Source organism: Sceloporus occidentalis, unplaced genomic scaffold (genome assembly GCF_023333645.1).
Source record: "Sceloporus occidentalis isolate IW3139 unplaced genomic scaffold, rSceOcc1.0.p SCAF_4, whole genome shotgun sequence".
Taxonomy (NCBI): Eukaryota; Metazoa; Chordata; class Lepidosauria; order Squamata; family Phrynosomatidae; genus Sceloporus; species Sceloporus occidentalis.
This window is the reverse complement of record NW_028316984.1, coordinates 89,717,841-89,744,019: the sequence shown is the minus strand read 5'-3', so window position 1 is coordinate 89,744,019 and position 26,179 is coordinate 89,717,841. Positions and strand designations below refer to the sequence as shown.

At 41.8% G+C, this 26,179-nt stretch overlaps 1 protein-coding gene across 4 annotated transcripts in view; it reads right to left on the bottom strand.

Moving 5' to 3' along the window:
- LOC149314311 (solute carrier family 9 member C1-like) overlaps positions 1–26,179 on the bottom strand; it is a 157,128-nt gene that overhangs the window by 101,954 nt on the left and 28,995 nt on the right. For all 4 annotated transcript variants that reach the window (XM_089520831.1, XM_089520830.1, XM_089520833.1 and 1 more), the window contains 5 exons: positions 24,460–24,621; positions 24,235–24,334; positions 19,582–19,725; positions 10,341–10,518; positions 3,000–3,081 (listed from right to left, as the gene is read on the bottom strand). In XM_089520831.1, coding sequence (XP_089376957.1) covers positions 3,000–3,081; positions 10,341–10,518; positions 19,582–19,725; positions 24,235–24,334; positions 24,460–24,621 — 666 coding nt within the window. The remainder of the gene's footprint in view (positions 1–2,999; positions 3,082–10,340; positions 10,519–19,581; positions 19,726–24,234; positions 24,335–24,459; positions 24,622–26,179) is intronic.

Genomic DNA, 26,179 nt, shown 5'->3' with positions numbered 1-26,179 from the left:
CTACGCTGCTAAATTCTTCCAAACCTATTACCTGTTCTCTTGATCCTATTCCCTCCCGTCTCCTAATCTCTATAGTCCCTTCTCTTCTGCCCTCGCTCCTCTAATCTCTCTCTCTCTATGGGTTCCTTCCCTTCTGACTTCAAACATGCTCTCGTTTCCCCAATTCTGAAGAAACCCTCTCTCGACCCCTCTTCTTTGTCTAGCTATCGTCCAATTTCTCTTCTTCCTTTTCTTTCTAAGGTCCTAGAATGGGTCGTTTATTCTCGCTGTATTAAGTTTCTTGAAGTCAACTCCATCCTAGACCCTTTCCAGTCTGGCTTCTGCCCACGGCACTCTACAGAGACAGCCCTCACCAAGATCTCAAACGATCTCTTGCGGGCCAAGGCAAACGGCCTCTACTCTATTCTCGTTCTTCTTGATTTGTCTGCGGCCTTTGACACTGTTGATCACTGTCTCCTGGTTGATTTACTTTCTGACCTTGGGTTCTCCGGCTCTGCTCTTGACTGGTTTAAATCTTACTTGTCAGACAGATCTTTTGCAGTGGTCACGGGTGGTCAGACTTCGTCTTCTGTTCCCCTATCTGTTGGAGTTCCCCAGGGCTCTGTCTTGGGTCCCCTTCTGTTCTTTCTATACACACTGTCCCTAGGTAAACTCATCAGTTCTTTTGGTTTCTCCTATCATCTGTACACCAACGACACTCAGCTGTATCTCTCCACCCCTGACCTTTCTCCAAGGCTTGAACAGCAAGTTTCTTCTTGTCTGACTGCCATCTCTCAGTGGATGCGGCTTCGGCGCTTGAAGCTCAACATGTCTAAGACTGAGCTTCTTGTCTTTCCACCTAAACCCACCCTTCACTATTCCTTTTCTGTTTCTGTTGACGACACTTCTATTCAACCGGTTCATCAAGCCTGCAGTCTTGGCTTCATTTTTGACTCTTCTCTATCATTTATTCCCCAGATCCAGGCCACCGCCAAGGCCTGTAGATTCTTTCTCTACAACATTGCCAAGATCCGTCCATTCCTCTCAGCCTCTACTGCCAAGTCTCTAGTCCATGCCTTAGTGGTTTCGTGACTAGATTATTGTAACCTCCTTCTGACAGGACTTCCTCTTTCACACCTCCATCTTTTAATCTCTGTCCAGTATTCAGCTGCCCGTATTGTCACATCCGCTCGCCGCTTTGACCATGTTTCTCCTCTTTTATCCTCCCTTCATTGGCTCCCCTTCCCCTTCCGCATCCAGTACAAGCTTTTATTATTGACTTTCAAAGCCCTCCATGGACTGGCCCCTCCTTACTTATCTGACCTTCTTTCTCCTTACATTCCTACTCGCACCCTCCGCTCTTGTAGTCAAGGTCTCCTGTCACAGTGTAGGACTACCACTGCCCCCTCCCGAATTCGTCCCTTCTCGCTTGCTGCCCCTTACTCCTGGAACCTTCTTCCCCCACATGCACACCTCATCACTTCTCTACCCAGTTTCAAAACTGAATTAAAGACTATATTGTTTAGAGAAGCATTCCCAGAGGTGAGCCCCTCTCTGACCCAGGAAGCCTCCTTTTAACCATCCATTAAGAAGCCAAGCCCTTCCTCCAGTCGATCTGCCTTGGTCTAGGCCTCGGAGGAGGGGAAGACCTGCTGGACCTGATCCCATTCCCCACCACCACTCCCCTCTCCTTTTGTGTCGTGTCTTCTTAGATTGTAAGCCTGAGGGCAGGGAACCGTCTAACTAAAAGATTGTATGTACAGCGCTGTGTAAATTTACAGCGCTTTATAAATAAAAGTTAATAATAATAATAATAATAATAATAATAATAATAATGTTGAGGCGGAATCTCTTTTCCTGGAGCTCAAATCCATTGTTCCGGGTCAGCTTATGATAGACCAACCAGTGGCTTTTTAATTCAAATTCTGGCATTTCTTTTATTAGTCTTATTACGTATTGTTGTTGATTGTTCTTTTTTAATAATTCTCAATATCTTAGTCATCTCGTAGTTATCTTTGTTCTTTCTAGTAAAGCCTCTTGGGAAGATAACCATCCTGGTATCTTTGAGTAGAAGATGGGTTGATTTTTTTCCATATTACAACGATGGATTTCTGGATGAAATGATGCTTGAAGTTTTTATGTATCTTATTTTTGCCATACCAAAGATATGCATGCCACCTATATTGTAAATTAAATCCCTCAAGATTTAGAAGCTTTTCGTTTTTAAATTAGATCCATTTTGGGAGCCAGACTAAGATATTGGCTTGGTAGTAGAGGCATAAATCTGGTAGGTTACAGCCCCCGTTAAGTCTTGTATCTGTTAATGTCTTCCACCTTATTCTCGGCTTCTTGCCTTCCCAAAGAATTTTTTTAAGTTCTTTATTCCAGGTGTCAAATGGTTTGCTGTTAGTTATTATGGGGAGATTTGAGAAAAGACAATTAAATTAGGGTAGTTTTTGGTGGGTTTTTCAGGCAATGTGGCCATGTTCTAGAAGAGTTTCTTCCTGATGTTTTGCCGGCATCTGTGACTGGCATCTTCAGAGAAGAAGATGTTGTCCTGGACTATTTAGTGGCAATTCCTGGCATGAGCAGCAATATTTCATTCCCTATCAAAGAGTATCTCCCCCCTCCCCAAATTCCAGCATATATGAGAACAAAAATGCCCCATGTGACTTCTGTGGTCCAATACATGCAGTTTACACTGGGTTCTTTAGCCACTAACTCCTTGCTGCTACTGTGGGGAGGGGGAGAGGGCATACTGACAACAGAAATATTTCCTTGAAGTTTATGTGAAGGATTTAGATGTCATAAAGCTTTCTTCATTTCCCCCACCTTTTACAAGACAAGGGTGAAAGAGGCTGTAAGTTTATGAGGAAAAAGCACAAAGAGAACCAATGGCAGAAAGCAAGAAATTTGTAGTGTGAGCTCTCGCATCTATGCACTAATCTGGAAGAGCTTTGTATCAATCTAGCCATAAACATTCATTTTCTAAAATAAAGATGTATTATTAAGTGTATTACCTAATGTCATAACAAGCTTTCTCACCGTTGTAGCATTAATTATCAAGGTTAATAAAGATGCTGTTCCAGAATGAAGTAATATCTGAAACAAAAAGATGTGTGCAATTAGCAACTCTAATAACCATCACTAAAAGCAGTAATATAGTATGAAATTTCAGTGTAAGGTGGCAACATATAAGTATAGAGAACCTAGTATAGACAATAAAGTAAAAAAAAAAGCAAGAACTGCACAGTAGTTCCCCCATATGCTTAAAACAAAAGCAAAAGCATCAATGGCAGGTGGAAGACATTGTCCACTACATGATAACTTGTCCCTTGAACCCAAAATATGGGTTTTTGGAACCCTTGTTGACTTATGAATGTGAGTACTATCTTATAGAATTGCTTCAGTTTCTCTTTAGCAATAGTAATGGTTATGTAACACAGGAAGTAGCTATTTTTCCTTTGGCTAAAAAAAGAATTAGAGTAAAGGACAAAGCAGACAGGCATGAAGGAGCAACTTCTGGCCACTCCACCCGTGATTGGCCCACAACTGGCCGAGGACCATGGCAACTAGATGGCTTGCTCTCAAAGTGAGCTGCTGGCAAGAAGTGGATTTTTGCCACTCCTTTTGTTAGCGGCTTCGGGCCACCATAAGCAGAGCAATTTCTAGACGAATCAGGCACGTGCGTCATCAGAAGCCGCTACTTGTGGCCCATTTGTTTGAGGTATGTGGCATAATGGTTTGAGTATTAGACTAGGACTCTGGAGAACAGTGTTCAAATTTGGTTTGGGCCATCAAAACCAATTGGGTGAATTTGGGCAAGTCACACTCTCTCAGCCTCTGAGGATGGCAATGGCAAACTCCCTTTGAAGAAACTTGCCAAGAAAAGCCCATGACAAGTTCACAGCTTTAGGGTTACCGTAAGTCAGAAACAACTTGAAGGCACACAACTTATAAACTGATGTACATTTTTGAATTTTTGATATTCTTTATATTAGTTTTGTAATAACTCATAACTATTTGGAAAATCATTTTGCACCATTTGTTTTTTTCGTATTTTTAATAGTTTGTATATTTTAAAATTTATTTGTCATGACCTCTGACTAGCACAATAACTCACTGATGATGATGATGATGATGAAGAAGAAGAGCAGCAAAATCATATGGCATTCCGCTCTTAGCAAGATACCAGCAAAAGGAATGTAGGTTGGGATAGAACTATATTAACATGCAGTTCTAGTCACTGTGCTTGATTTAAGAAGGCTAGGGTTCAAATGGGCAGGTTACATATTTTTAACTGTGGTTCACTAAGTGGTGATCTTCTAAACCCAAATATATGGAATGAAGGAATTGTGATGGGAATCACTGGAGACAAACTTAGTGGAAAGTGTGAGGCTTGCATCTAAAAATGTTGATTAGGTTTTGAAGGTTTTCAAAGACACTGCACAAGCAATCCCATGTAAATGAATCAGACAGACCACAAAGAAGACATGTTATTCATCTGCAATTGTAGATCTTCTAGTGGTCATCTGTGAACTCACACAATTGGGTTATCTGCACCTGCACACTGCATGATTTGGAAACTTCTAGCTTTTTGGTAGTAAACCCACCTACCATCTGGGCTCGATGCCTGCCTAAACCCGGAGTTCCATGGTCATCATAGCAGGAGCATCCAAGAAGCTAAGGAAAAGCAGAACATGAGGATGGGAAGATGGAGATGTGGTGTGAATTCACAGACGACCACTCAAAGAAATAGTGTTACAGGTATACAACCTGTCCTTCTTCATTGTTCCTATGACTCACACAAATGGGTCTATCCATCTGGTTTGTGGGCTACCCCTCTTTCTACTGCCCTCCACTTTTCCAACCATCAATGTCTTTTCAAGTGACTCATACCTTCTCATGAAATGGTCAAAGGATGACAGCGTCAGTTTTGTCATCTTCGGTTCCAGGAGAATTTCTGGTTTGATCTTTTGCAAGGATCCATTTGTTTGTGTTTTTGGCTGTCCACAGTATCCTCAGCACTCTTTTCCAGCACCACACCTCAAATGAGTTGATTCTTCTCCTATTCATTTTCTTCACATCCCAGTTCTCACATCCATACACGGTAATGCGGAATACTATGGCTTGGGTCATTCTGACTTTAGCATCTTCTCTAGTTCTTTCATTGTTGTCCTTCCCAATCCTAGTCTTCTTATTTCTTGACTACAGTGACCATTCTGATCAATGTTTGATCCTAGGCACAGGAACTCTTTTAACTATTTCAAATTCTTTATTTTCTAGGTTGAATTTATGTATTTCTTCCATGGTCATTATTTTTGTTTTCTCTATGTTCAGCATTAAGCCTGCCTTTGCAATTTCATCGTTGACATTTCTTTAGTAATTGTCGCAAATCTGTGATATTTTCTGTTAGCAATATGGTGTCGATCGCGTGTCAAAGGCTGGGACATGGTCCAGTGGTACCTCAGCAAGGAAGGCAAAGGAGGCAGCTACTGCCCTGGTGGAATGAGCTTGAACTGTCACAGGTGGCTCTTGCCCAGTTCATAGGCTAAATGTATTATCAAAACCACCTATGTTGATAGCCATTGAGAAGACACCGGTAAGTTTAGTTTCAAATTCAAATACCACACAAGGAATCTATTTGACTTCCTTGAAAGCATGATGAATGTCCCAAAAGCTGCAATTCAAAGGAGATGGCAGCTAGGTAGTACTTCACCAAGGAAAGGGATAAACCTAAATCAGATAAAGACATGAGGAAGTCCAATACATGTTGGGTTCAAACCTGAGAAGGGGAGAGGCCAATTCCAGACACGAAGGATCGGAATTTGTTCTATTTGTATGCATAAGACTTCCAAGTGGATGGTCTGTCATCTCCAATGACCAATCAAATTGGGGTAAGTCTCTCAGCAACTAACAGTCCACCAGTTTGAGGTTTTCTAGGTCTGGATGTTGAATCCAATGATTTCAATCCAATTGTTAATAGGTCGGGATAGTGAGGAAGACAGACATATGAGCCTGGAGTTAGGCGAAGCAGGGGCACAACCCAAGGTTGTCTGGGCCACCACAGGGTGATGAGGATGGCATCAACACAGTCATCTCTCAGCTTCACCATGGCCCTTGTAATCAATAGGAACATAAAACATATTGTTTCTCCATTGAAAAAGGAAGGAATCTCCAAGAGAGCCTCTCCCTAGAGTCCTGGAACAATCCCAACAACATTGGTTGTTCAGATGAGTCACAAAGAGGTCTATCTCTGGTGTGCCCCATTGTCAAAAGACAGTCATGAGAACTTCCAGATGAACCATCCATTTGTGGCATGAATCCAAGAATCGGCTGAACCAGTCCACTATTACATTTTCCTCACCTTAAAGATAGATGACATGGAGGGAGGTGTTTCTGTCTACATACCAGTTCCAAATTACAGTGGAGATGTTGAGACATGTGGGGGACCTCATGTCTTCCTTCTTGTTCAAGTACAACATGGTCACCATGTTGTCAATGATGCCTTGAATTGACTTCCCTTGGAGGAAGGATTTGAAGGCTTTGAGGAGCTTCACCACCACCACCATCTCAGGAACACTGATGTCAAGGAGAGTGAACCCTTTGGAATGGCCTCTTGGGAAGCATCTGTGGTGACAACATGGGTTGGAGGAGGCATATGGAATAGAACTCCTACAAAGACATTTCATCGGTTAAGCCAGTGAACAATGGAAGTGATACAGCATTGTGAGCTGCATGTAGAGTGGATACTCCAGGGGATCAAATATATTCAGAAACCACGATTGAAGTGGTTGCATGTGAAGACATGCTAAGGGAGTAATGGCAGTCATAGGGTCTTGTGCCCCAGGAGCATGTGGACCAGTCTTGCAGATAGTTAGAGGGAGCATCAACACCGGCAAACAGTAATGACCAGAGTTTGAAATCGTCTGCAGGAAGGAAGGCCCTTGCCAATTTCGAATCCAAGATCTCTTCAATGAACCAAAGCTCTTGAGACGGGATGAGATTCAACTTCTCCAAACTGATGACAAGACTGAGCAACTTCAATAGGTTCAAAGTATACTCTATGAGTCTATGTGATGGGTAATTCTTTGATGAGAGATTACCACAAACAGCCAGTCATTGATATAAGTGAAAAGAATTATAACCTTCTGTCTCAGTCAAGCTGTGACAACAGCCATGTATTTGGTGAATAATAATAATAATAATTTGTTTTATTTATATACCGCTATTCCAAAGATCATAGCGGTGAACAGTAAGTAAGCTAATTAGAAGTAAGCTAATTTGCCCCCAACAGTCTGGGTACTCATTTTAGCGACCTCGGAAGGATGCAAGCCTGAGTCGAGCTTGGGCCCTTTTGCTGGTCTTGAACTCGCAACCTTGTGGTTTTGAGTGAATGGCTGCAGTACAGGCATTTAACCACTGCGCCATGGGGATTGTTGATGATTAAGTATCAAGAGAAGATCCCCTAATGGGTCAAATATCCCCAGTATGGGTTTAATAGCACCCTTGTAAAGGAGAGTACACACCTCATAAAGAAGTATCTTGGAAGGGGGAATGGTACAAAGAAACTCTACGGGTAGATAGTCATTGAATTCTATAGCCTATCCCCATCTGATGATATCAAAGACCAAGGAGTCTGTGCGGATACCAGTCCAAGCAGGATAGAAGTGAGTGAGTCTGTCTCCAAATGTTGCAGGATGCAGTGGAAGTGTGTAGAAGTCATAAGTGCTTTTTGGCCGCATCCCAGCTTTTCTTCTTGTACATGGAGCAGTACCTCATAGAATCACAGAGTTGAAAGAGACCACAAGGGACATCCAGTCCAACCCCCCTGCCATGCAGGAAATCACAATCAAAGCATCCCTGACAGATGGCCATCCAGCCTCTGCTTAAAGACCTCCAAAGAAGGATGCTCCACCACACTCCAAGGGAGTGTGTTCCACAGTCTAACAGCTTTTACTGTCAACACTTTCCTCCTAATGTTTAGGTGGAATCTCTTTTCCTGTAGCTTGCATCCACTGTTCCGTGTTCTAGTCTCTGGAGCAGTAGAAAACAACCCTGCTCCATCCTCAAACAGGGCTATCATATCACCCCTTAACCTTCTCTTCTCTAGGCTAAACATAACCAGCGCCCTAAGTTTTTCCTCATAAGGTATGGTTTCCAAACCCTTCACCATTTTGGTCACCCTCTTCTGGACACGCTCCAACTTGTCAATATTCTTTATGAATTGTGGTACCCAGAACTGGATACAGTATTCCAGGCGAGGCCTGACCAAAGCAGAACAGAATGGCACTATTACTTCCCTTGATCTAGACACTATACTTCTATTGATGCAGCCTAAAATCACATTGGCTTTTTTAGCTGCCACATCACACTGTTGATTCATGTCAAACTTGTGGTCTATTAGGACTCCTAGATCCCTTTCACATGTAGCCTCGTTAAGCCAGGTGTCTCCTATCCTATATCTATGCTTTTCATTTTTCCGCCCTAAGTGCATTACCTCATATTTCTCCATGTTGAAATTCATTTTGTTAGCTTTGGCCCAGCTTTCTAATCTATTAAGGTCATTTTGAATTTTGATCCTGTCCTCTGGGAGCTATTCCTCCGAATTTGGTGTCGTCTCCAAATTTGATAAGCATGACCTCTATTCTTTCATCCAATTCATTGATAAAGATGTTGAATAGCACTGGGCCTAGGACATAACCCCGTGGCATCCTGCAATCACTCCTCTCCATGATGGATAGGAGCCATTGTTGAGCACCCTTTGGATTTGGCCGGTTCAACCAATTACAAATCCACCTAACAGTCACATTGTCTAGCACACATTTTACCAGCAAGAATATCATGGGGGACCTTGCCAATGATCTTGCTGAAATCGAGATATGCTATATCTACAGCATTCGCTTTGTCTACTGAGCTGGTAATTTTACCAAAAAAGGAGATCAGATTAGTCTGGCATGACCTGTTTCTCAGAAACCCATTTTGACTTTTTGTGATTATGGCATTGCTTTCTAAATGTTCACAGACTCTCTTTAATTATCTGCTCTAGAATCTTTCCTGGTATTAATGTCAGACTAACTGAACAATAATTGTTGGGATCCCCCCCACACACTTTTTGAAGATGAGGACAATGTTTGCCCTCCTCCAGTCTGTTGGGATTTCTCTTGTTCTCCAGGAGTTCTCAAAATTATTGACAATGGCTCTGAGATTACATTCGCCAGTTCTTTTAATACCCTTGGATGTAGGTCATTTGCTCTTGGACACTTAAATTCGTTTAGATTTAGACCTTGAGGATGCACTCTGTCTCTTGCCAGAGGAGGTTGGAGACTGGAACTGAAAACGCCTTCTGGAAAAATCAGGCTAAAAGAACTGCATGGACCCAAGGCGATTCTATGATTCTATGTTACAAAAGAAGCTTTCATGAGTTCCATTGCATATTACCATGAACTTCATACATAATTTTCAATTTAGAAAGAGTCTTGAAGGCAGAATTAAAACAGTAAGCATGGCTAAGGCAGTGGAGTAGAGACGAAAATGGATCAGACCAAACATAACGCTTATAAGACTATATATTTGCCTATGAAGTATAAACTGCAACTCAACTCCTATCCAGACTTTGAGCACAGCTCAATACTATGCAGAGTATCTAACGTTTACATGCCATTAAACACACCCTTATCCCTCACAGTAGAGTCACAGGACAAGAAAATGTACATTTTAGGGAATGGGTTTTTGCAGTATATCACAAATCTGGGTTGGCTGGTTTAAAATGGTTTATTCGTTTTTTTGAAAAATCTGGTTTATTACTATTTTTCAAACCTCTTACTGGATAAACAATGACTGTTTCAGTTCAAACACTAACAGTGTGAAGTCGAAGGCTTTCATGGCCGGCATCCGTAGTTTTTGTGGGTTTTTTGAGCTATGTGGCCATGTTCTAGAAGAGTTTATTCCAGGAATAAACTCTTCTAGAATATGGCCACATAGCCCGAAAAACCCACAAAAACTACAAACACTAACAGTTCATTGGCAGTTGTTTACTGTTAAACCAGTATCCAATATTGTGTGTAAGCGATGCATGCCTTCAAGTCCTTTCTGACTCATGGCGACCCTAAGGCTAACCTATCATAGGGTTTTCTTGGCAAGATTTATTTAGAGGTTTGCCATTGCCTTCCCTTAGAGATGAGAGTGTGTGACTTGCCACGCTCACCGAGTGGATTTCATGGCCGAGCTAGGAATCAAATCCTGGTCTACAGAGTCAAAGTCCAACACTCAAACCACTATACTACACTTATAGCAGAACAATTATAGCAGATTAATCAGAAACAATGACAATGATTTTCAAAATACTAATTTGTCTTTACCATGGTCTTAATCTGAAGCTCAGTTGAAGTTGCACTTCGTGCTTGGCCAATTTCCAGAGCCATGTTCAAAGTGAAAGTACCCCTCATTCCACTCCAGATGACAACAGCACCCCAACGCCAATTAAATCCATAGCCAAGACGACTCAAAAAAGGGCTCAAAGTCAAAATAACTAAAGCTCTGAGTAAATAAAAGAAAATGGATTAGTAAATACACACTGAAAATACTGTATGTATTAAAATAAGAAAAAGTTAACAAAACAAATATTTGATAAACAGGAGATCCAAATGATAAATATACCTTGTGAAAAGCAAAAGATGGCACTTATAATTAAAACAAAAACATCTCTTCCTTCGTAGTATGTAGCAGCATGCCTTAAATAGTCAAGACTACCTAGAAAAACACTTAAACATATGGCTTGCTACAAGCTATTGAAGTCTATTTGCTTGTATTTCAAGGAGAAACCATCCCATTGTTAACTCTAATAAAATGTTCTAGCCAAATATATACCCTCTTACAAATATTTTGCAAATCACAGTACAATCTAATGTCCAAGATCACTCTGATCTTATTTTGGGGCCGGGGGGAGGATATGTTTTATTTTACAGTGTTTACGAATGACTGGTATGGTCTCACAGTTGCTGTAGTCCAGTTCAAAATCATGGGGACTTATGTCAGTCACTTCCAATGAGAGAAAAGCTATGTGACTGTAGAAGCAGTGAAACAGTTCCTAAGTTGTTAAAGAGCAGACTTAAAGGAAATCTTTTTAGGAAGGCTCCACATAGCTTTCACTAGAAAGAACTGCAGGTTAAATCTGGAACATACTTATGCTTTCCACAATATTCTGTGGTAAAGCATTAAAATAAATACAAATTGTAGAAGTTACATTACATTTGATCATTGGTTGTTTTGCCTTCAAAGAGTGAACTCCCAACTAGAGTAGAGCAGTCCCACTGAATCAAGGTACTTCAGTAATAACTTACCAAATTCCCACAGACTCAATGGTTTGACTGTCTAAACACCTTTTAAAAAATGAATTAAACAAGTTATCTGTGTTACTATTCATACATGCTATATACTAACAGCAAACTCAGAGAGTGATGACACGTCATCCATTCCTGGTGGTGACACAAAACAGATGGGGATGGGTTTTCCTAGACCTCTCAGCAGCTTACAGTATTGCTGCCCATAGCATTTAGCTTTGCTGGGCTATTGTGATAGTGTTGACTCCAGTCCTTCTACGCAGTCTCAGAAGATAATGTTGAGGGACTTTCATTCTACCTCATGGCCAAAGTAATGGTAATAAATAGTTTTTGTGGGTTTTTTGGGCTAAGAGGTTGTGTTCTAGAAGAGTTTATTCCTGATGTTTCACCAGCAGCTGTGGTTGGCATCTTCAGAAACTGCTGGCATGGACGAGAATGGAGTATATATACTGTTGGTTGAGAGGAAGCAATTTAAATGTTGATCTGTGCATTGTTCTGTTGTTGGATGGCAAGGCCTACAGGGTGTCCATTTACTTAATGATCCATTGTCTGCTGGGAATCCCCCTCATCCTGGGTGGGTTTTATTTGCATTTGCTGGGTCTTGATTTTGGTGTTTTTCAGGACTGGTAGCCAAACTAGGGCCCGGGACAGAGGGTCCCGAAGCGGTGTGCCGCCACCGATACTAGGGTTCAGGAACACTCAGTAACCACACGCTCCCGAGCCCTAGCACGTCACACCAGCGGCATCATGGCAGTGTCCCGTCCACATGGGCGCCGCCGTGATGACGTAAGTGATGCGCAGCATATAGATGAGTGTGTGCCATCCTAAAAAGAACCCAGTTTTTCCAGGTTCTTTTTGGGGTGGAGGGACGCCAGGCAGTTTGGCTGCTGTGGCATCCCTCCGCAGGCAAACAGGCCATCACCAGCCCACCCTTTTGGGGCCCTTTGTATTGGGCCTTTGTTTACTTTAAAAGTTTCCTCTTTCCTGTTGAAAATGTCCAGGTGTTTATGGATTTCAATGGCTTCCCTGTGCATTCTGACCTTATAGTTATTGGCATGGTCCAGAATTTTAGTGTCTTCAAACAGCATTTTATGTCCAGGATGGTTTATGATTTGCTAATATCTAAAGGTATTGCAACTGCAGGGACGTAGCCAAGGGGGGGGGGGATCTTGGGGTCTGGACCCCCCCCCCCTTCCATTAGAAAAATGAATGGTGTGTGCTGCTGCGCCGCTGCACCCAAGCCCCATTATAATGGTGGCACTTAGTCTGGACCCCCCCCCCCCCTTCCTAAAATCCTGGCTACGTCTCTGGCAACTGTTAATCTTGCCATAGTTCATCTGCAGATAACTGATAAATAGATTGGCAACTGATAAATAGCGCTGATACTTGGTCTAGACATTATCAACTGATCTATAATCTCACAGTGATCACATTTCTTCCCTAAAACAAGTGTCATGATCTTCACAGCTGTATGATCCCATAGATTTAGCATAGCATGCCCATACAGATCAAACTAATTGACTTGAAATTGTCTACCAAACACCCTGGCAGCAGAAATTGCAGGATACACTATCTCTTTTTTCAATAAATCAAAAAAAATCTAAGGCAGTCCATCCAAAAACAGAAGTTCCAAGTAAGTTGATTCCAGGATTGCCCACGTACAGAGATCTGAAATGGGCCATATTTCCTGGTTTTTTGTACAGGTTAGGAGATATGACTTATGATACAAACTGAAATGTGGAAAATTAAATTCACTTTCTGAAAATGATAGATGCATCTTTTCCAGATGGACAATAGGGTAATGAACTCCCATCCCTATTTAAAGTTGCTAAATATAAAATTAATTTTCTGAAAATGTACCTGATAGTGAGATACTTCAAAGAAAATGTATCTACCGTATTTTCCGGCGTATAAGGCAACGGGGGGTATAAGACTACCCCCCACGTCGCCCGCCGGCAGCATCCCTGGACGCCGCTGAGGGCGTCTCGCGCCGGCTGGAGGGGGCCTCTCTAGAGGCCTAAGAGAGACTCCTTGGCGGCTAGGCTCTCGCTGCCATTTTTTTTTAAAAAAAAGCAGCGGGGAAGAGGCTCCAGAGCCGGCCGGGCCAAGGAAAAGGGCCGGCCCCTTACTCCTCCACGCTGCTACTGAGGAAAAGGGCCGGCCCCTTACTAATCCACGCCGCTGCTGAGGAATGGGCCGGCCCCTTACTCCTCCACGCCGCCGCCGGGGATCCTCCGATCCTCCAGCAGCTTCAGAAGTTCTCCGCGGAAGCCGCTGCTGCCGCCACCTGGGATCCTCCACTCCTCCAGCGGCTTCTGAAGCCGCTGCAGGATTGGAGGATCCCCGGCGGCAACGGCGTGGAGGAGTAAGGGTCTGGCCCTTTTCCTCACCCCGGCTGGCCCTTTTCCTCGGCGACGGCACGGAGAAGTAAGGGGCCGGCCCTTTTCCTCGGTCCAGGCTGCTCTGGAGCTGCTTCCCGCCGCCTTTTGGAAAAAAATGGCAGCGAGAGCCAAGCCGCCGAGGAGCCTCTCTTAGGCCTCTAGAGAGGCCCCCTCCAGCCGGCGCGAGTGCCTGCTGGCTGGGAGAGGACCCAGCAAGGACCCCAGAGACAGGGAGGTGGCTATGCCATTCGCCTGTCTATGGGGTTTAATTCCGGCGCATAAGGCAGACTTTAAAAGTCGCCTTATACGCCAGAAAATACAGTATTATAAAAGATGCATATTAAGTATGGCCCTCTCCAGATGGGCCCTTTGCAGCACATCCACGACGTACTAGGGTCACCTCGGGGCAGCACGTGCACACACCCCGCAACCCTAGCACATCGTGCACGTGCCGCCATTATGCAGCACCTGGGTTACACATGGCATGCGTAACCGTTACGTCGCAGCTGCGCAGCTTCCATATGGAGCTGCGCTGCTGTGACATATATGCACCGTCTTTGGCGCTTTGTGGTGCAGCAAAAAGGAGCTGCTTTTTTGAGCTCCGTTTCTGCTGTGCAGCTGTGCCACACAATTTGTATGCTGTGGCGCAGCTGTGCAACAGAGAGAGGCGCCAAGGAGGCACCTCTTCTGAGCGGTTTGTACCCCGCCTATATTAACTTTTTTATAAATAATTTTACTGACACCCATTTATTCAAATCTAGACATATTTAGGCAATTAATATAGAAGAATGTAGTTTAACTACCTGAGCAATATCCCAAGGAACCAATACGATGGTCTACAGAAAAGGATTAATCACATTCCTTTAACCTGAGAGGTTGAAGTGGTTGAATCATGCACCTGAACAAATTCTTTCCAAACACTCCCAGGGTAAATATATGCTAGATTGCCTTGGTTAACAGGTCTGATATACACCCTCCATGGGCCACTAGAAAATGGATCTCCAGGTTTATATAAGGCAGAACCAAACAAAGGTAATTGAAGTGTACATGAAGTGTCTTTCAACCTAATATCTATGGGGTGAAGCAGACAGGGCAAAAGGAGCAGCCAGATTCTTCTGGGACAGCAGTGACCGGTGACTGCAGTCCCAAAGCCAGCCGCTGCTCCTTTTTGGGCTGTTTCGGGTTACCTTCAGCAGCCTCGGAGAGACTTCCAGGTGGTTTCAGGGTGTGCACTGTTTGAACACCATGCTGCCAAAGTAGCTGGAAGGCGCTTTATTTAGCCTATGTGCTTTGAGCCTATGAGAGGTTAAGAGGGGATATGATGGCCCTGTTTAAATACTTGAAGGGATGTCACGCTGAGGAGGGAGCTAGCTTGTTTTCTACTGCTCCAGAGACTAGGACCTGGAGCAATGGATGCAAGCTAAAGGAAAAGAGATTCCACCTAAACATTAGGAGGAACTTCCTAATAGTAAGGGCTGTTCGACAGTGGAACAAACTCCCTCAAAGTGTAGTGGAGTCTTCTTCCTTAAAGGTCTTTAAACAGAGGCTGGATGGCCATCTGTCAGGGATGCTTTGATTGCGATTTTCTGGATGGCAAGGGGTTGGATTGGATGGCCCTTGCGGTCTCTTCCAACTCTATGTTTCTATGAGACCAGTACAAGTTAAGTCTACTTATCCAGAATTCCAAAATCTAAAATAGTCCAAAAACTAAAACTTCTTCATGGGTGGCTGAGACAGTGACACCTTTGCTGTCTGACAATTCAATGTATACAAACTATGGCCTGTTCTACATGGGCCTTTGCCACGCCCCCAGTATGTCCTAGGGGTTGGCCGAGGACACAGCGTCCAATCAGGCCTCACCCCTAGGACACACTAGGTACGTCAAAATGGCGGCACCCTATATACATGGGCGCCGCTATTTTGACGTCACGGACGCTTAGCGTCTGCACGTTGCGGTGCAGTAATGATGCCGCAAGTGTGCCATTGGTGCCTTGTGGCATCATAACTGTGCCGGAAAAAGAACCCACTTTTTGCGGGTTGTTTTTGCTGCGCCAGGGAATTGTGCGGTTTGTCCGCTGCGGTTCCCTGGTGCAGGAAACACAGGCGCTGGCAGAGCGCCCTTTTTGGGTGCTCTGTTAAGCGCCTTTATTTCATACACAAAATTATTTAAAGTATTATATAAAATTACCTTCAGGCTATGTGTATAAGATGTAATATGAAACATAAATGAATGTTGTGTTTAGACTTGGGACCCATTTCCAAGATATCTCATTATGTATGTTTATGAAAAGAGATATTTCAAAATCCAAATAAATCTGAAATCCAAACCACTTCTGGTCCCAAACATTTTGGGTAAGAGAGATTGCTAGAAAGAAAGTTTACTCCTGCATGAGCCACAGCCCATGTCCCCAAGCTTGAACTGCCAGGCCACTTGAGAGGCATGACATTTAAATGACCCATGACCCCAACAGGGCCAGAAGTTGCTCCAAGGCTCCCTAAAGGGGCCCAAAGCCACTGACAAAAGGAGTAGCAAAAAGCCACTCCTGCTGGTGGCTCATTTGGGAGCGGGCCATCTAGTTGCTGTGGTGCCAGGGTGATTGGGGACAGATCGGCTTCTGACTACTCCTTTTGGCCTGCTTCACCCCTTTTTAGCAGAGTCTGTTGTTAACTTCCAACTTCAACTGGAGACCCTATGAACAAGAGACCTCCAAGTCACCATGTTAGCAGTAGCTGTTGCTTCCTTGATTGAATCTATCCACCTGTAATGCAGTTTTCATCTTTTCCTTCTTCCTACTTTGCCAAGTATCATTATCTTTTCTACTGAGTCATGTTTTCTCATGATACATCCACAGTATGACAATCTCTGCTTAGGCATCTTGGCTTCTAGGGAGAATTCAAACTTGATTTGATACAGGACCCATTTATTTGTCTTTTTGGCAGTCCATGATATCAGCAAAAACTAAAAAAAACCCTTCATTGTCTAGCTTTCACAAGCATACATAGAAATCAAAAATGTGATGGCATGGGCAACACTGACTTTCATATCCAATTATGTATTGTTACACTTCAGGCTCTTGTCTTGTTCCTTAATAGCTGTCCTTCCATGTCCTAATTTTCCAATCTTTTGACTGCAGTCTCCATTTTATTAATGACTGAGCTAACCTATAGGATACTTTTGACTATTTCAGTGTCTTCACAGTTAATTTTAAACTTATGAAAGTAACCTGTCACCATTATTTTTGCTTTCTTAATGTTCAACTATAACCTTGGCTTTGCTCTTTCATAGAATCATGCACAAATAAACAATCAAAGTAGATATCCATCCAGCATTGCATTGACTTTTTTAGCAGCTGCATCACACTGTTCTATTTATGGTCTAGGACTCCTAGTTCTCTTTTACATGTACTGTATACTATACCCACAGCATTCCCTTCATCTACCAAGCTGGCAATTTTATCAAAGAAAGAGATAACATTTGTCTGGCAAGATTTGTTTTTCTGAAACCCACGTTGACTTTTTGTGATTATGGCATTGCCTTCTAGATGCTCACACACTCTCTGTTTAATGATCTGCTCTAGTATCTTTCCTGATATAGATGTCAGACTAACTGGACAATAATTGTTGGGATTCTTTTTTTTTCTCCTTTTTGAAGATGGTGACAACGTTTGACCCCTTTCAGTCTGCTGGCACTTCTCCTGTTCTCCAAGAGTTCTCAAAGATTATTGCCAATGGCTCCGATATTACATTTGCCAGTACTTTTAATACTCTTGGGTGTAGTTCATCTGGTCCCTGGAGATTTATATTCATTTAGCTTAACAAGGTATTCCTGTACTATTGCTTTACTTATTCTGTGTTGAAATTCCCCTATTCTGTCTTCTGCTCCATTATCTTCAGGTTGAGCACCCTTTGCCTTTTCTGAGAAGACTGAGGCAAAGAAGGTGTTGAGTAATTCTGCCTTTTCTCTGTCCCCTGTTAGCATTTTGCGATCTTCTCCACACAGTGGCCCTACCGTTTCCTTCTTCTTCCTTTTGCTACAGACATATCCAAAAAAGCCCTTTTTATTGTTCTTAACTTCTCTAGCAAGCCTGAGTTCATTCGATGCTTTAGCTTTACGCATGCTTGATATTTGTTTGAATTCTTCTTTGGTGATTTACCCATTTTCCATTTCTTATACATGTTCTGTTTAAAACTTAGCTCAGTTGAAAGTTCCTTTGTCTTCCATCCTGGTTTCTTGAGACACCTCCCATTTTTCTTCCTCACTGGAACTGTTTTAAATTGTGCCTTCAGTATCTCCCTTTTGAGAAACTCCCATCCGTCTTGAACTCCCTTCCCTTTTAGTATTCCTGACCATGATGGTTACTGCAATCCCTGGTGTCCTCTTTCTTGAGGAATGGAATGTATATGGAATGTTTCCAGTTTGTCAGCTACTGTTTTGTATTCCATAGTTGTTGGCAGATTTTAGTCTTTGAATAGATGGTTACTGCAATCCCTGGTGTCCTCTTTCTTGAGGAATGGAATGTATATGGAATGTTTCCAGTTTGTGAGCTACTGTTTTGTATTCCATAGTTTTTAGCAGATTTTAGTCTTTGAACAGATTCTGTTTCTAAAGCCTGAAAATTTTTTTGTTGGTATGCCATCTGTTCCTGAAGATTTATATCATTCAAGTATTATGAGTGCAGCTTCCACTTCATTTTTCAAAATTGTAGGTTAATCTTCACATAGTTCTTCCTTGAATGAATCTGTGCTCCTTCCAGCTCTTTTATATCGTTCATCAGTGTGTTTCCGTTATCTTGATGAGGTAAGTGTGTTCCCCTGCTGGTTATCTAGCAATCCAATCTTCATTTAAATTTCCCTTTGATTTCCCAGATCTTGTGGAAGAAGTCTCTTGTTCTATCTTTTTTGTTGTTGTCATCTTCTATCTTTACTTCCCTGGTGCCAATGGATACTAAGAGACAGTGGGGGGGGGGGGGAGCGGAGGGGGGAAACAAAAGAGGGAGAATCCTCTTCTCCCCTCATTGGGGCAGAAAGACACAGACAGGCATGCAGGGTTCAATCCCAGGTCTATTTGCATTATTATTCGCACTGCCAACAATGCAAATCTTGAAAAAATTCAGGGGAAAAACCAGTACCAATTATCCCAAGATAAGTGTTTTTTTCAGCAGCACCCCTCCTCAAACTTAATCGGGTATATTAAGAATGCATGTGAACAAACATTCAACCCGGATTCATCCCAGATTATTTTCACCCTCAGCCCCTCAGTCTAGTGAAATATTTTTGGAGTTCTGCAATACTTTTTTTCTAAACATTTGTGTCATCAGCAACTTGGCCACCACAATATTTACCCCAAAATGTCAGTGTCATCAGAATGCTGATGACACTATCACCTACTTCTTACTGTCAGAATCAATTGGGCCATGCAGGTGCTGGACTAATATCTGGATTGTATAATGGGCTTTGATGAGGGCCAAAAAGCTGAATCTGAATCTTGATGAGATGGGAGGTTCTGTATACTGGTGGTTTTTCAGTCTGGATACTAAATTAGCTGCCTTGTTCTTTAAAAAAACAATTGCATCGTTTAGGATTAGTCCTAATTCCATCTGTCACTGGGGGCACCTCCGCAGAATGACTGTTCACAGTAAATAGCAATATCTCATTTTTACACTGCTTGTTATTTTTCCATTAATTAAAAAAAAGTAATTGCAAACTATACATGTCTGCTCAAATGTAAATTTGGTAAATTCTATGGAGCTTACTTCTACTGAGTATGCATTTGTGTAAGTTTTCAGCCTGAAAATATTTTAATTTGGTAAGCTGTGTGAATGGGGGTGGATGGGTACTTTTAACCAAAATAAGAATAAAACAAGAAAAACAATTCTTACCGTACAAGATTCAGTGAAAGGTAGACTGTTATAATATAAAAAAAGGCACGAGGATTGATATATGGAAATGTTTTTTGAGCAATCACAATTCCCATTATAAGGTAGATCATAATATGAGCCAAAAATGTCAGCATTGACCAGAACCTGTTAAAGAAAAAATATATATGTTAAAACACAATGTGGGAGAAAACAATGTTTATTACAGAAAACAGCAGTATATCTTCTTTCTCCCACCAGTCTATACCTTCTAAATGGTTTGTGTTATAAATATTTTAATTTTATTAAAGTTTTGTCAACAATAAACATAAATGTTGCTCAAATTGAATTAGGAGACAAGGAAAACAAATTGTCTTTGATACTTCAGGTGATATATATTATGATTATCACATATGCATTATAATTAGTAGCCACTGATAATCTTATCTTTGAAAAATCCAAACAATCAAATACCTCCAGTGATTTGACCTAGGATTAGAAGACAGCAATCAATTTAAAATTTGAAACATTTCTATTGTACAAGACTGTACAGATACAGTTGGGGCAGATAAATAAGTTTTAAATTACTTTTAAATACTACCAAATAGGCCTTCATATGGGCTCTAATCTGATTTATTTGATTTGATCAAAGTTTTCCTCCATTTACATTCAATTCTATGTTCCTGTTGTCATATACATTGGGAATAGGTCCAAATGCTAGTTCCTTTGCAAATTGATCCAACACATGGATTAACTCTTTGTTAAATACAGTGCACCCATGTTATACGCGAGCACGGTTTATGCGGCTTCCAGCATATGCTGGAAACCTGTGCCGGAAGAAGCCTCAGCACGCCAGGAAGAAGTAATGGGGCGCGCCCCGCATAAGTGGAAAAACATGTATGCTCAAACTCTATTAGAAGTAATGGGGCTTGAGCCTATGCGTTTTTTCCCTTATTGGGGGTGGGGGGTGGGGGTGGGTCCAGAACAAATCCCCTGCGTAACGGAAGAGTATGCTGCACCATACTATTTTTGCAGCTACACAATATTTCAAATTATGTTGTAGCCCTGTAGATATGCATAAAAATAAAGAAACATAAGAGCAGGAAACACATGCATACACAAAAACAACTTCAAATCATACAAATACCTTTATACATTGCTTTCTAAAGCAAACAGGAATGCGGCGTGAAGGTATATGTCACCAGTATTTCAATCTAATGTTGTTATGTGATATCCAGTTGGCTTTGATTTATTGCAACCTTATGTAGAAGTGAATCACAAATAATCCTGTTATTAATGGTTCTGTAGTGGTCTTGCAAGCTAAAGACCATTACTTCCAGTGAAACCAGCTATACTGAGGTCTTCCTCTTTCCTTTCTTTTTCGAGGATTTCCAGTCTGTGGGCCTTTGTTTTGGTTTCAACATTTATTGGCAACTTTCTGCTAGAAAGAATCTATCTGCAATAATTTCCTGGCATTCAAAAAAGCTGTACTGCTCTGTATTTTATATGTATTATCCTACTAGAGATGCCCCTTCCCCACCACCACTCCCTCTGTGTCGTGTCTTTCTAGATTGTAAGCCTGAGGGCAGGGAACCGTCCAATTAAAAAGATTGTATGTACAGCGCTGTGTAAATTTACTGCGCTTTATAAATAAAGGTCAATAATAATAAATAATATTGATATGCTACTTGTTCATCATTATTTCTTTCTTCTAAAAGCTTTGAGAGTAGCTTCCACTTCACTTTTTAAAATTGTAGGTTTCTCATAAATGGGTTCTTCTTTGAGGGAGTCTTTCGTCCTTTCACCTCTTTCTGATCTGCAGCCATAGTTTGGTTCACTGGGCGGTAGACCAGGCTAAAGTTGCCACTTTAGGGTCAACTGAAATTGAGCCATTGGTCACTGTAAAGTGGCTTGGAAGAAGATTGGAATGATTTGTTGCCTCTTTTCTTTGAAGAGCACACTGGGCCTCCTCCTCATGTGTAGTCATTCAGTTTGGTGGAATTGATTAGGACTTGCTCAAGGGCAAGGCCCTCATTTTGCAGGTGGCTGCATGATTATAGCATTCTGGTCAGGTGGTCTGGGGTTATGCTGGTTTGGCTGACTATTTTTTCATGCCACCTTTGGTGTGGTGATGGGGATCCCTGAAGTCTGGATGCAGCTCAAAAGAGGGTTCTGGAATGATTTACACAAAGAGTTGGGCCACCGTCTTGTACTTCTTAATATTTGTTTTCATCAGTCAGAGCTCAACAGTACCTATGGCGTTCATTTGTCAGAAGGCAATTTGATCTTCCTGGGAGACTAGCAAAAGGGGGTGAACTCCTTACTGGCTAGCTTACTGGGGGAATGGGACTAAGCAGACACTTGTCCCTTGTCCATGGCAGGTAGTGGGAAGAAAAATTAAGACTTCAGTTTATTTTAGTCACATTTGACACATTTTTCAGTGAAGGGTAGAGCTCTGGAATAGCCCCTATAGGTCCTAGGATTCAGAGTGGGTGGGGAAGGAGTCCACCGCTGAGGCCAACCTGTGGATTTTGCTTTCACTTATAAGATCCTGGTACTTGGGGAGAGTACTCTGGGTTTAGCTTCAAAGTCATTGCCAGCCAGGGAGCAACCTAGCTACTGGATTTCTTTCTGGGCTCAGAAGTTTCACACAAAAGAAAACTGAGGTGATATTCTAGCATAGACTTCTGGCATCAACTGGACCCACATCAGGTTGCTCCCCCTCTACATCCTTTCAGGTCCAACTAACTTAAATAGAATATATGTCAAACAACGTGTCTCCTATTTAACCCAACTTTTTGTGTCTGGTCATTTTATTTTATTTTATTTTATTTTATTTTATTTTATTTATATACCACCTTTCTCCCAGCATGGGACTCAAGGCATCTCACATATAAAATTGGTTAAAAACTTAACAATATTTTTTTGAAAAAATTAAAATAATCACATTAAAACAGTATAAAATTACATTAAAATACAAAGTTAAAAAACATAAATATAATTATTCCATTATTGATCATGAATATTTCTTTCTTCCAAATGCTTTGAGAACAGCTTCCATTTGACTTTCTAAAATTTTAGGTTCCTCATGAAAAGGTTCTTTTTTTTTGGAAAAAAATTGTCATCCTTTTGCCTTCTTTGTATAGTTGTTCAGTGTATTGCTTCCATCTTTCATTTTCTCTTGATTATGTAATGTGTTCCCCTGTTGATAATTCAGAACTTTGAATTCAGAACTTTCAGATCCTGCAGAATAGGTTTCTTGTTTTATCCTTTTTTGTTGTCCCCTTCTACTTCGTTGCATTTTTTGTAATCCTGTGGTTTTCTTTGACCCTATGAACAAGATGGCTAACAGTTGCATTCAGAATTTTGTCTCTATTTTTGTCATCTATTTCTTTTCTCCTTCTCTATCCTTGACAATGTGAAGCATTTCTTCAGTATCCATTGAGGGTTTCCCCCTTTTGATTACAGGTATAGCATGAGAAGGCACAACTCACTGGAAAAAACAATAATACTAGAAAAAGTGGAAAGCAGTAGGAAAAAAGGAAGACTGAAAGCTAGATAGATGGACTGAATTAAGAAGGTCAGAAGTATGAGTTTGCTGGACCTAAGCAAGGCAGTGGAGGACAGGGAGATGTCTCATTCACAGGGTTGCCATGAGTCACAATTGACTCAAGGGCAGTTAACAACAACGTATTTTTGGCTTTCTTCCATGTTAATATCCCTAGTTTTGGTTCACAGTTCTTTTGGTTCATGGTCAGTTAGGCTTCCAGTGCAAACCCGTTCTTTACACAGTCTTTATCTTCTTCAGGGATGCACTTTAGATGTTATTTTGGCACTATGACTGATTTAGCTTTACTTTAATTTTTGATATTAAAAGATCATAGTCTTTGCCACACCACTCCTAGCGTTGTTTTTGCTGAAAGAATGGAATGGTTCTGTCTTCTGATTTCAATTAAATAGTGTGTTTGTTTTCTCTATTGACATCTGATAGTCATCTTTTCAGTCGCCTAAAGAATGTGTTTGCCCCAAACAAACTACTGGTGTCACAAAATTCAGTATGTCATTACCTCTCATTTCTTAATCTTAGGCCAAATTCACCGGGTATTTTTGGTTCTTTGTTTCCTGCTTTTACATTTTTTACATTCCTGCTTTTTTTTCCCCCATGGGAAGAGATGCCTTGCAAATCAGACTGGGGAGGGAAACAGGTGGTGATCAATGGGAAGTTTTTTCATGGGAAGAGAAACCTTGCATATCGGACTAGGGAAGAAAACATGTGGTGTTCAATGGGAAGCTTTTTCCATGGGAAGAGAAGCCTTGCAAACCGGACTGGGAACCTCTTTCTCACACACACACACACACACACACACACACACACTCACACACACACACACACACACACACAGAGAGAGAAAGGGAGGGAGGGAGGGAGAACATGTCCCTCAAGGCACCAACATTGGGGCACCAGAGTTTCTTGTTTCAGGACCTTTCTAAGTAGTATTAGTGTACTGAACCATATAGAAGTCGACTCAGGATTTTAGGGTCAATTTTGGAGCATAAATTTCTCGACATAGTTGGGCATATATGGTAAGTTCAAATTTCTCAACTGTTATGTAAAAAGAACAAAACTAGCCAACATAAATGTTCAAAAATATTTCAAGAAATATACAGTATACTTACTTATAAAGAAACATAGCCATTCCTGGACTAAAGCTTACAGAATCTAAAAGAAGACCCAACATACAAAGAGCAATAACTCCAGACATTCCAAACCATTCAGCTAATGAAAAAAAGAAGACACAAAAAATGAAATTACAATTATATAACTATATTAACAATTAGATGTGCCTGTTAATAAATAGAAGCTATTCATTGCATTTTGTAGAAATAATGTAGTCAACTTACCCAAGAAGAAAATTACGTATGCCATGGAGAAGCTCAGAACTACTTCAATTATTCCATCATTGAAAATATGTGCCAGCCAATAAATAACTAATTTTGAACTCAGAAATCCAAATATAGCACTTGCAAAAAATTTCAAAATCAATTTTATAAAAATCTCTTTGACTGTAAAAGAAAAAAATACAATTAAACTATTTGAAATTTGTATTACCACAGTTAATTACAGAGAACTACAGCTATATTGCATAATTATATTGCAGCAACCAGAACTGAATTTGATTAATTTGATCCATTCATGGTCAAACCATACTTTAGCTGCTTCTAAAATAATGAGACAAATTAACTGTAGGTAATTTTGGCAAATATTGCAAACATATGACGGCTAATGAAGCACACCAGGGAATTCCAAAAGAAAATCAGCATGTGCTTTATAGACTACAGCAAAGCCTTTGACTGCATAGATCATGAAAGGCTATGGAATGCCCTTAAAGACATGGGAGTGCTAACACATCTGAAGAGGAATCTGTACTCCGGACAAGAGGCTACTGTCAAAACAGAACACAGAAAAACAGAATGGTTCCCAATTGGCAAAGGGATCAGACAAGGCTGTATCCTTTCACCCTATATGTTCAACTTGTATGCAGAACATATTATAAGAAAAGCAGGCTTGGATACAGAAGAAGGAGGAGTGAAAATAGGAGGAAGGAATATCAACAATTTAAGATATGCAGATGATACCATAGTACAGTCCGCCCTTGGCTTATGCGGGGGATCCGTTCCGGGGGCCCCACGTAAGCCAAATACCGTGCGTGCTCAAACCCCATTCAAGTGAATGGGGCTCATGCATGCATGTGTGCTCAAACCCCATTCAATCTGAATGGGACGTACCACCCCATGCGCCCCGTGCGCTCCCATGCAGCTTTCACATATGCTGAAAGCCATGTATAATGCGGGTGCACTGTACTAGCAGAAAACCTCACAGACCTGGAACACCTACTAAGGAAGATCAAAGGCAGGCTTAATGTTGACCTTTCTCCAAGGCTTGAACAGCAAGTTTCGTCTTGCCTCACAGCTGTCTCGCAGTGGATGCGCCATCGGCGCTTGAAGCTCAACATGTCCAAGACAGAGCTTCTCGTCTTTCCTCCTAAGCCCACCCTTCAACACTCCTTTTCTGTCTCTGTGGACAACATTTCTATTCAACCAGTCCAGCAAGCCCGCAGTCTTGGTTTTATCTTTGACTCTTCTCTGTCGTGTATCCCTCAGATCCAGACCACAGCCAAGGCTTGTCGATTCTTTTTGTACAATATCGCTAAAATCCGACCTTATCTCTCCGCCTCTACTGCCAAGATCCTGGTCCATGCCCTAGTGGTCTCACGACTTGATTACTGTAATGTCCTCCTGGCTGGGCTTCCTCTTTCTCACCTCCGTCCTTTAATCTCTGTCCAGCATTCAGCTGCACTCATTATCACATCCACCCACCGCTCTGACCACATCTCTCCTGTGTTGGCATCCCTTCACTGGCTCCCCCTCCCTTTCCGCATTCAGTATAAGCTCCTGCTGTCCACGTTTAAAGCCCTCCATGGACTGGCCCCTCCCTACTTATCAGACCTTCTTTCTCCCCACCTTTCCACTTGGGCCCTCCGTTCTGGTAGTCAAGGTCTGCTGTCTCAGCCCAGGATTTCCTCTGCCCCATCCCGGATTTGCCCCTTTTCACTTGCTGCCC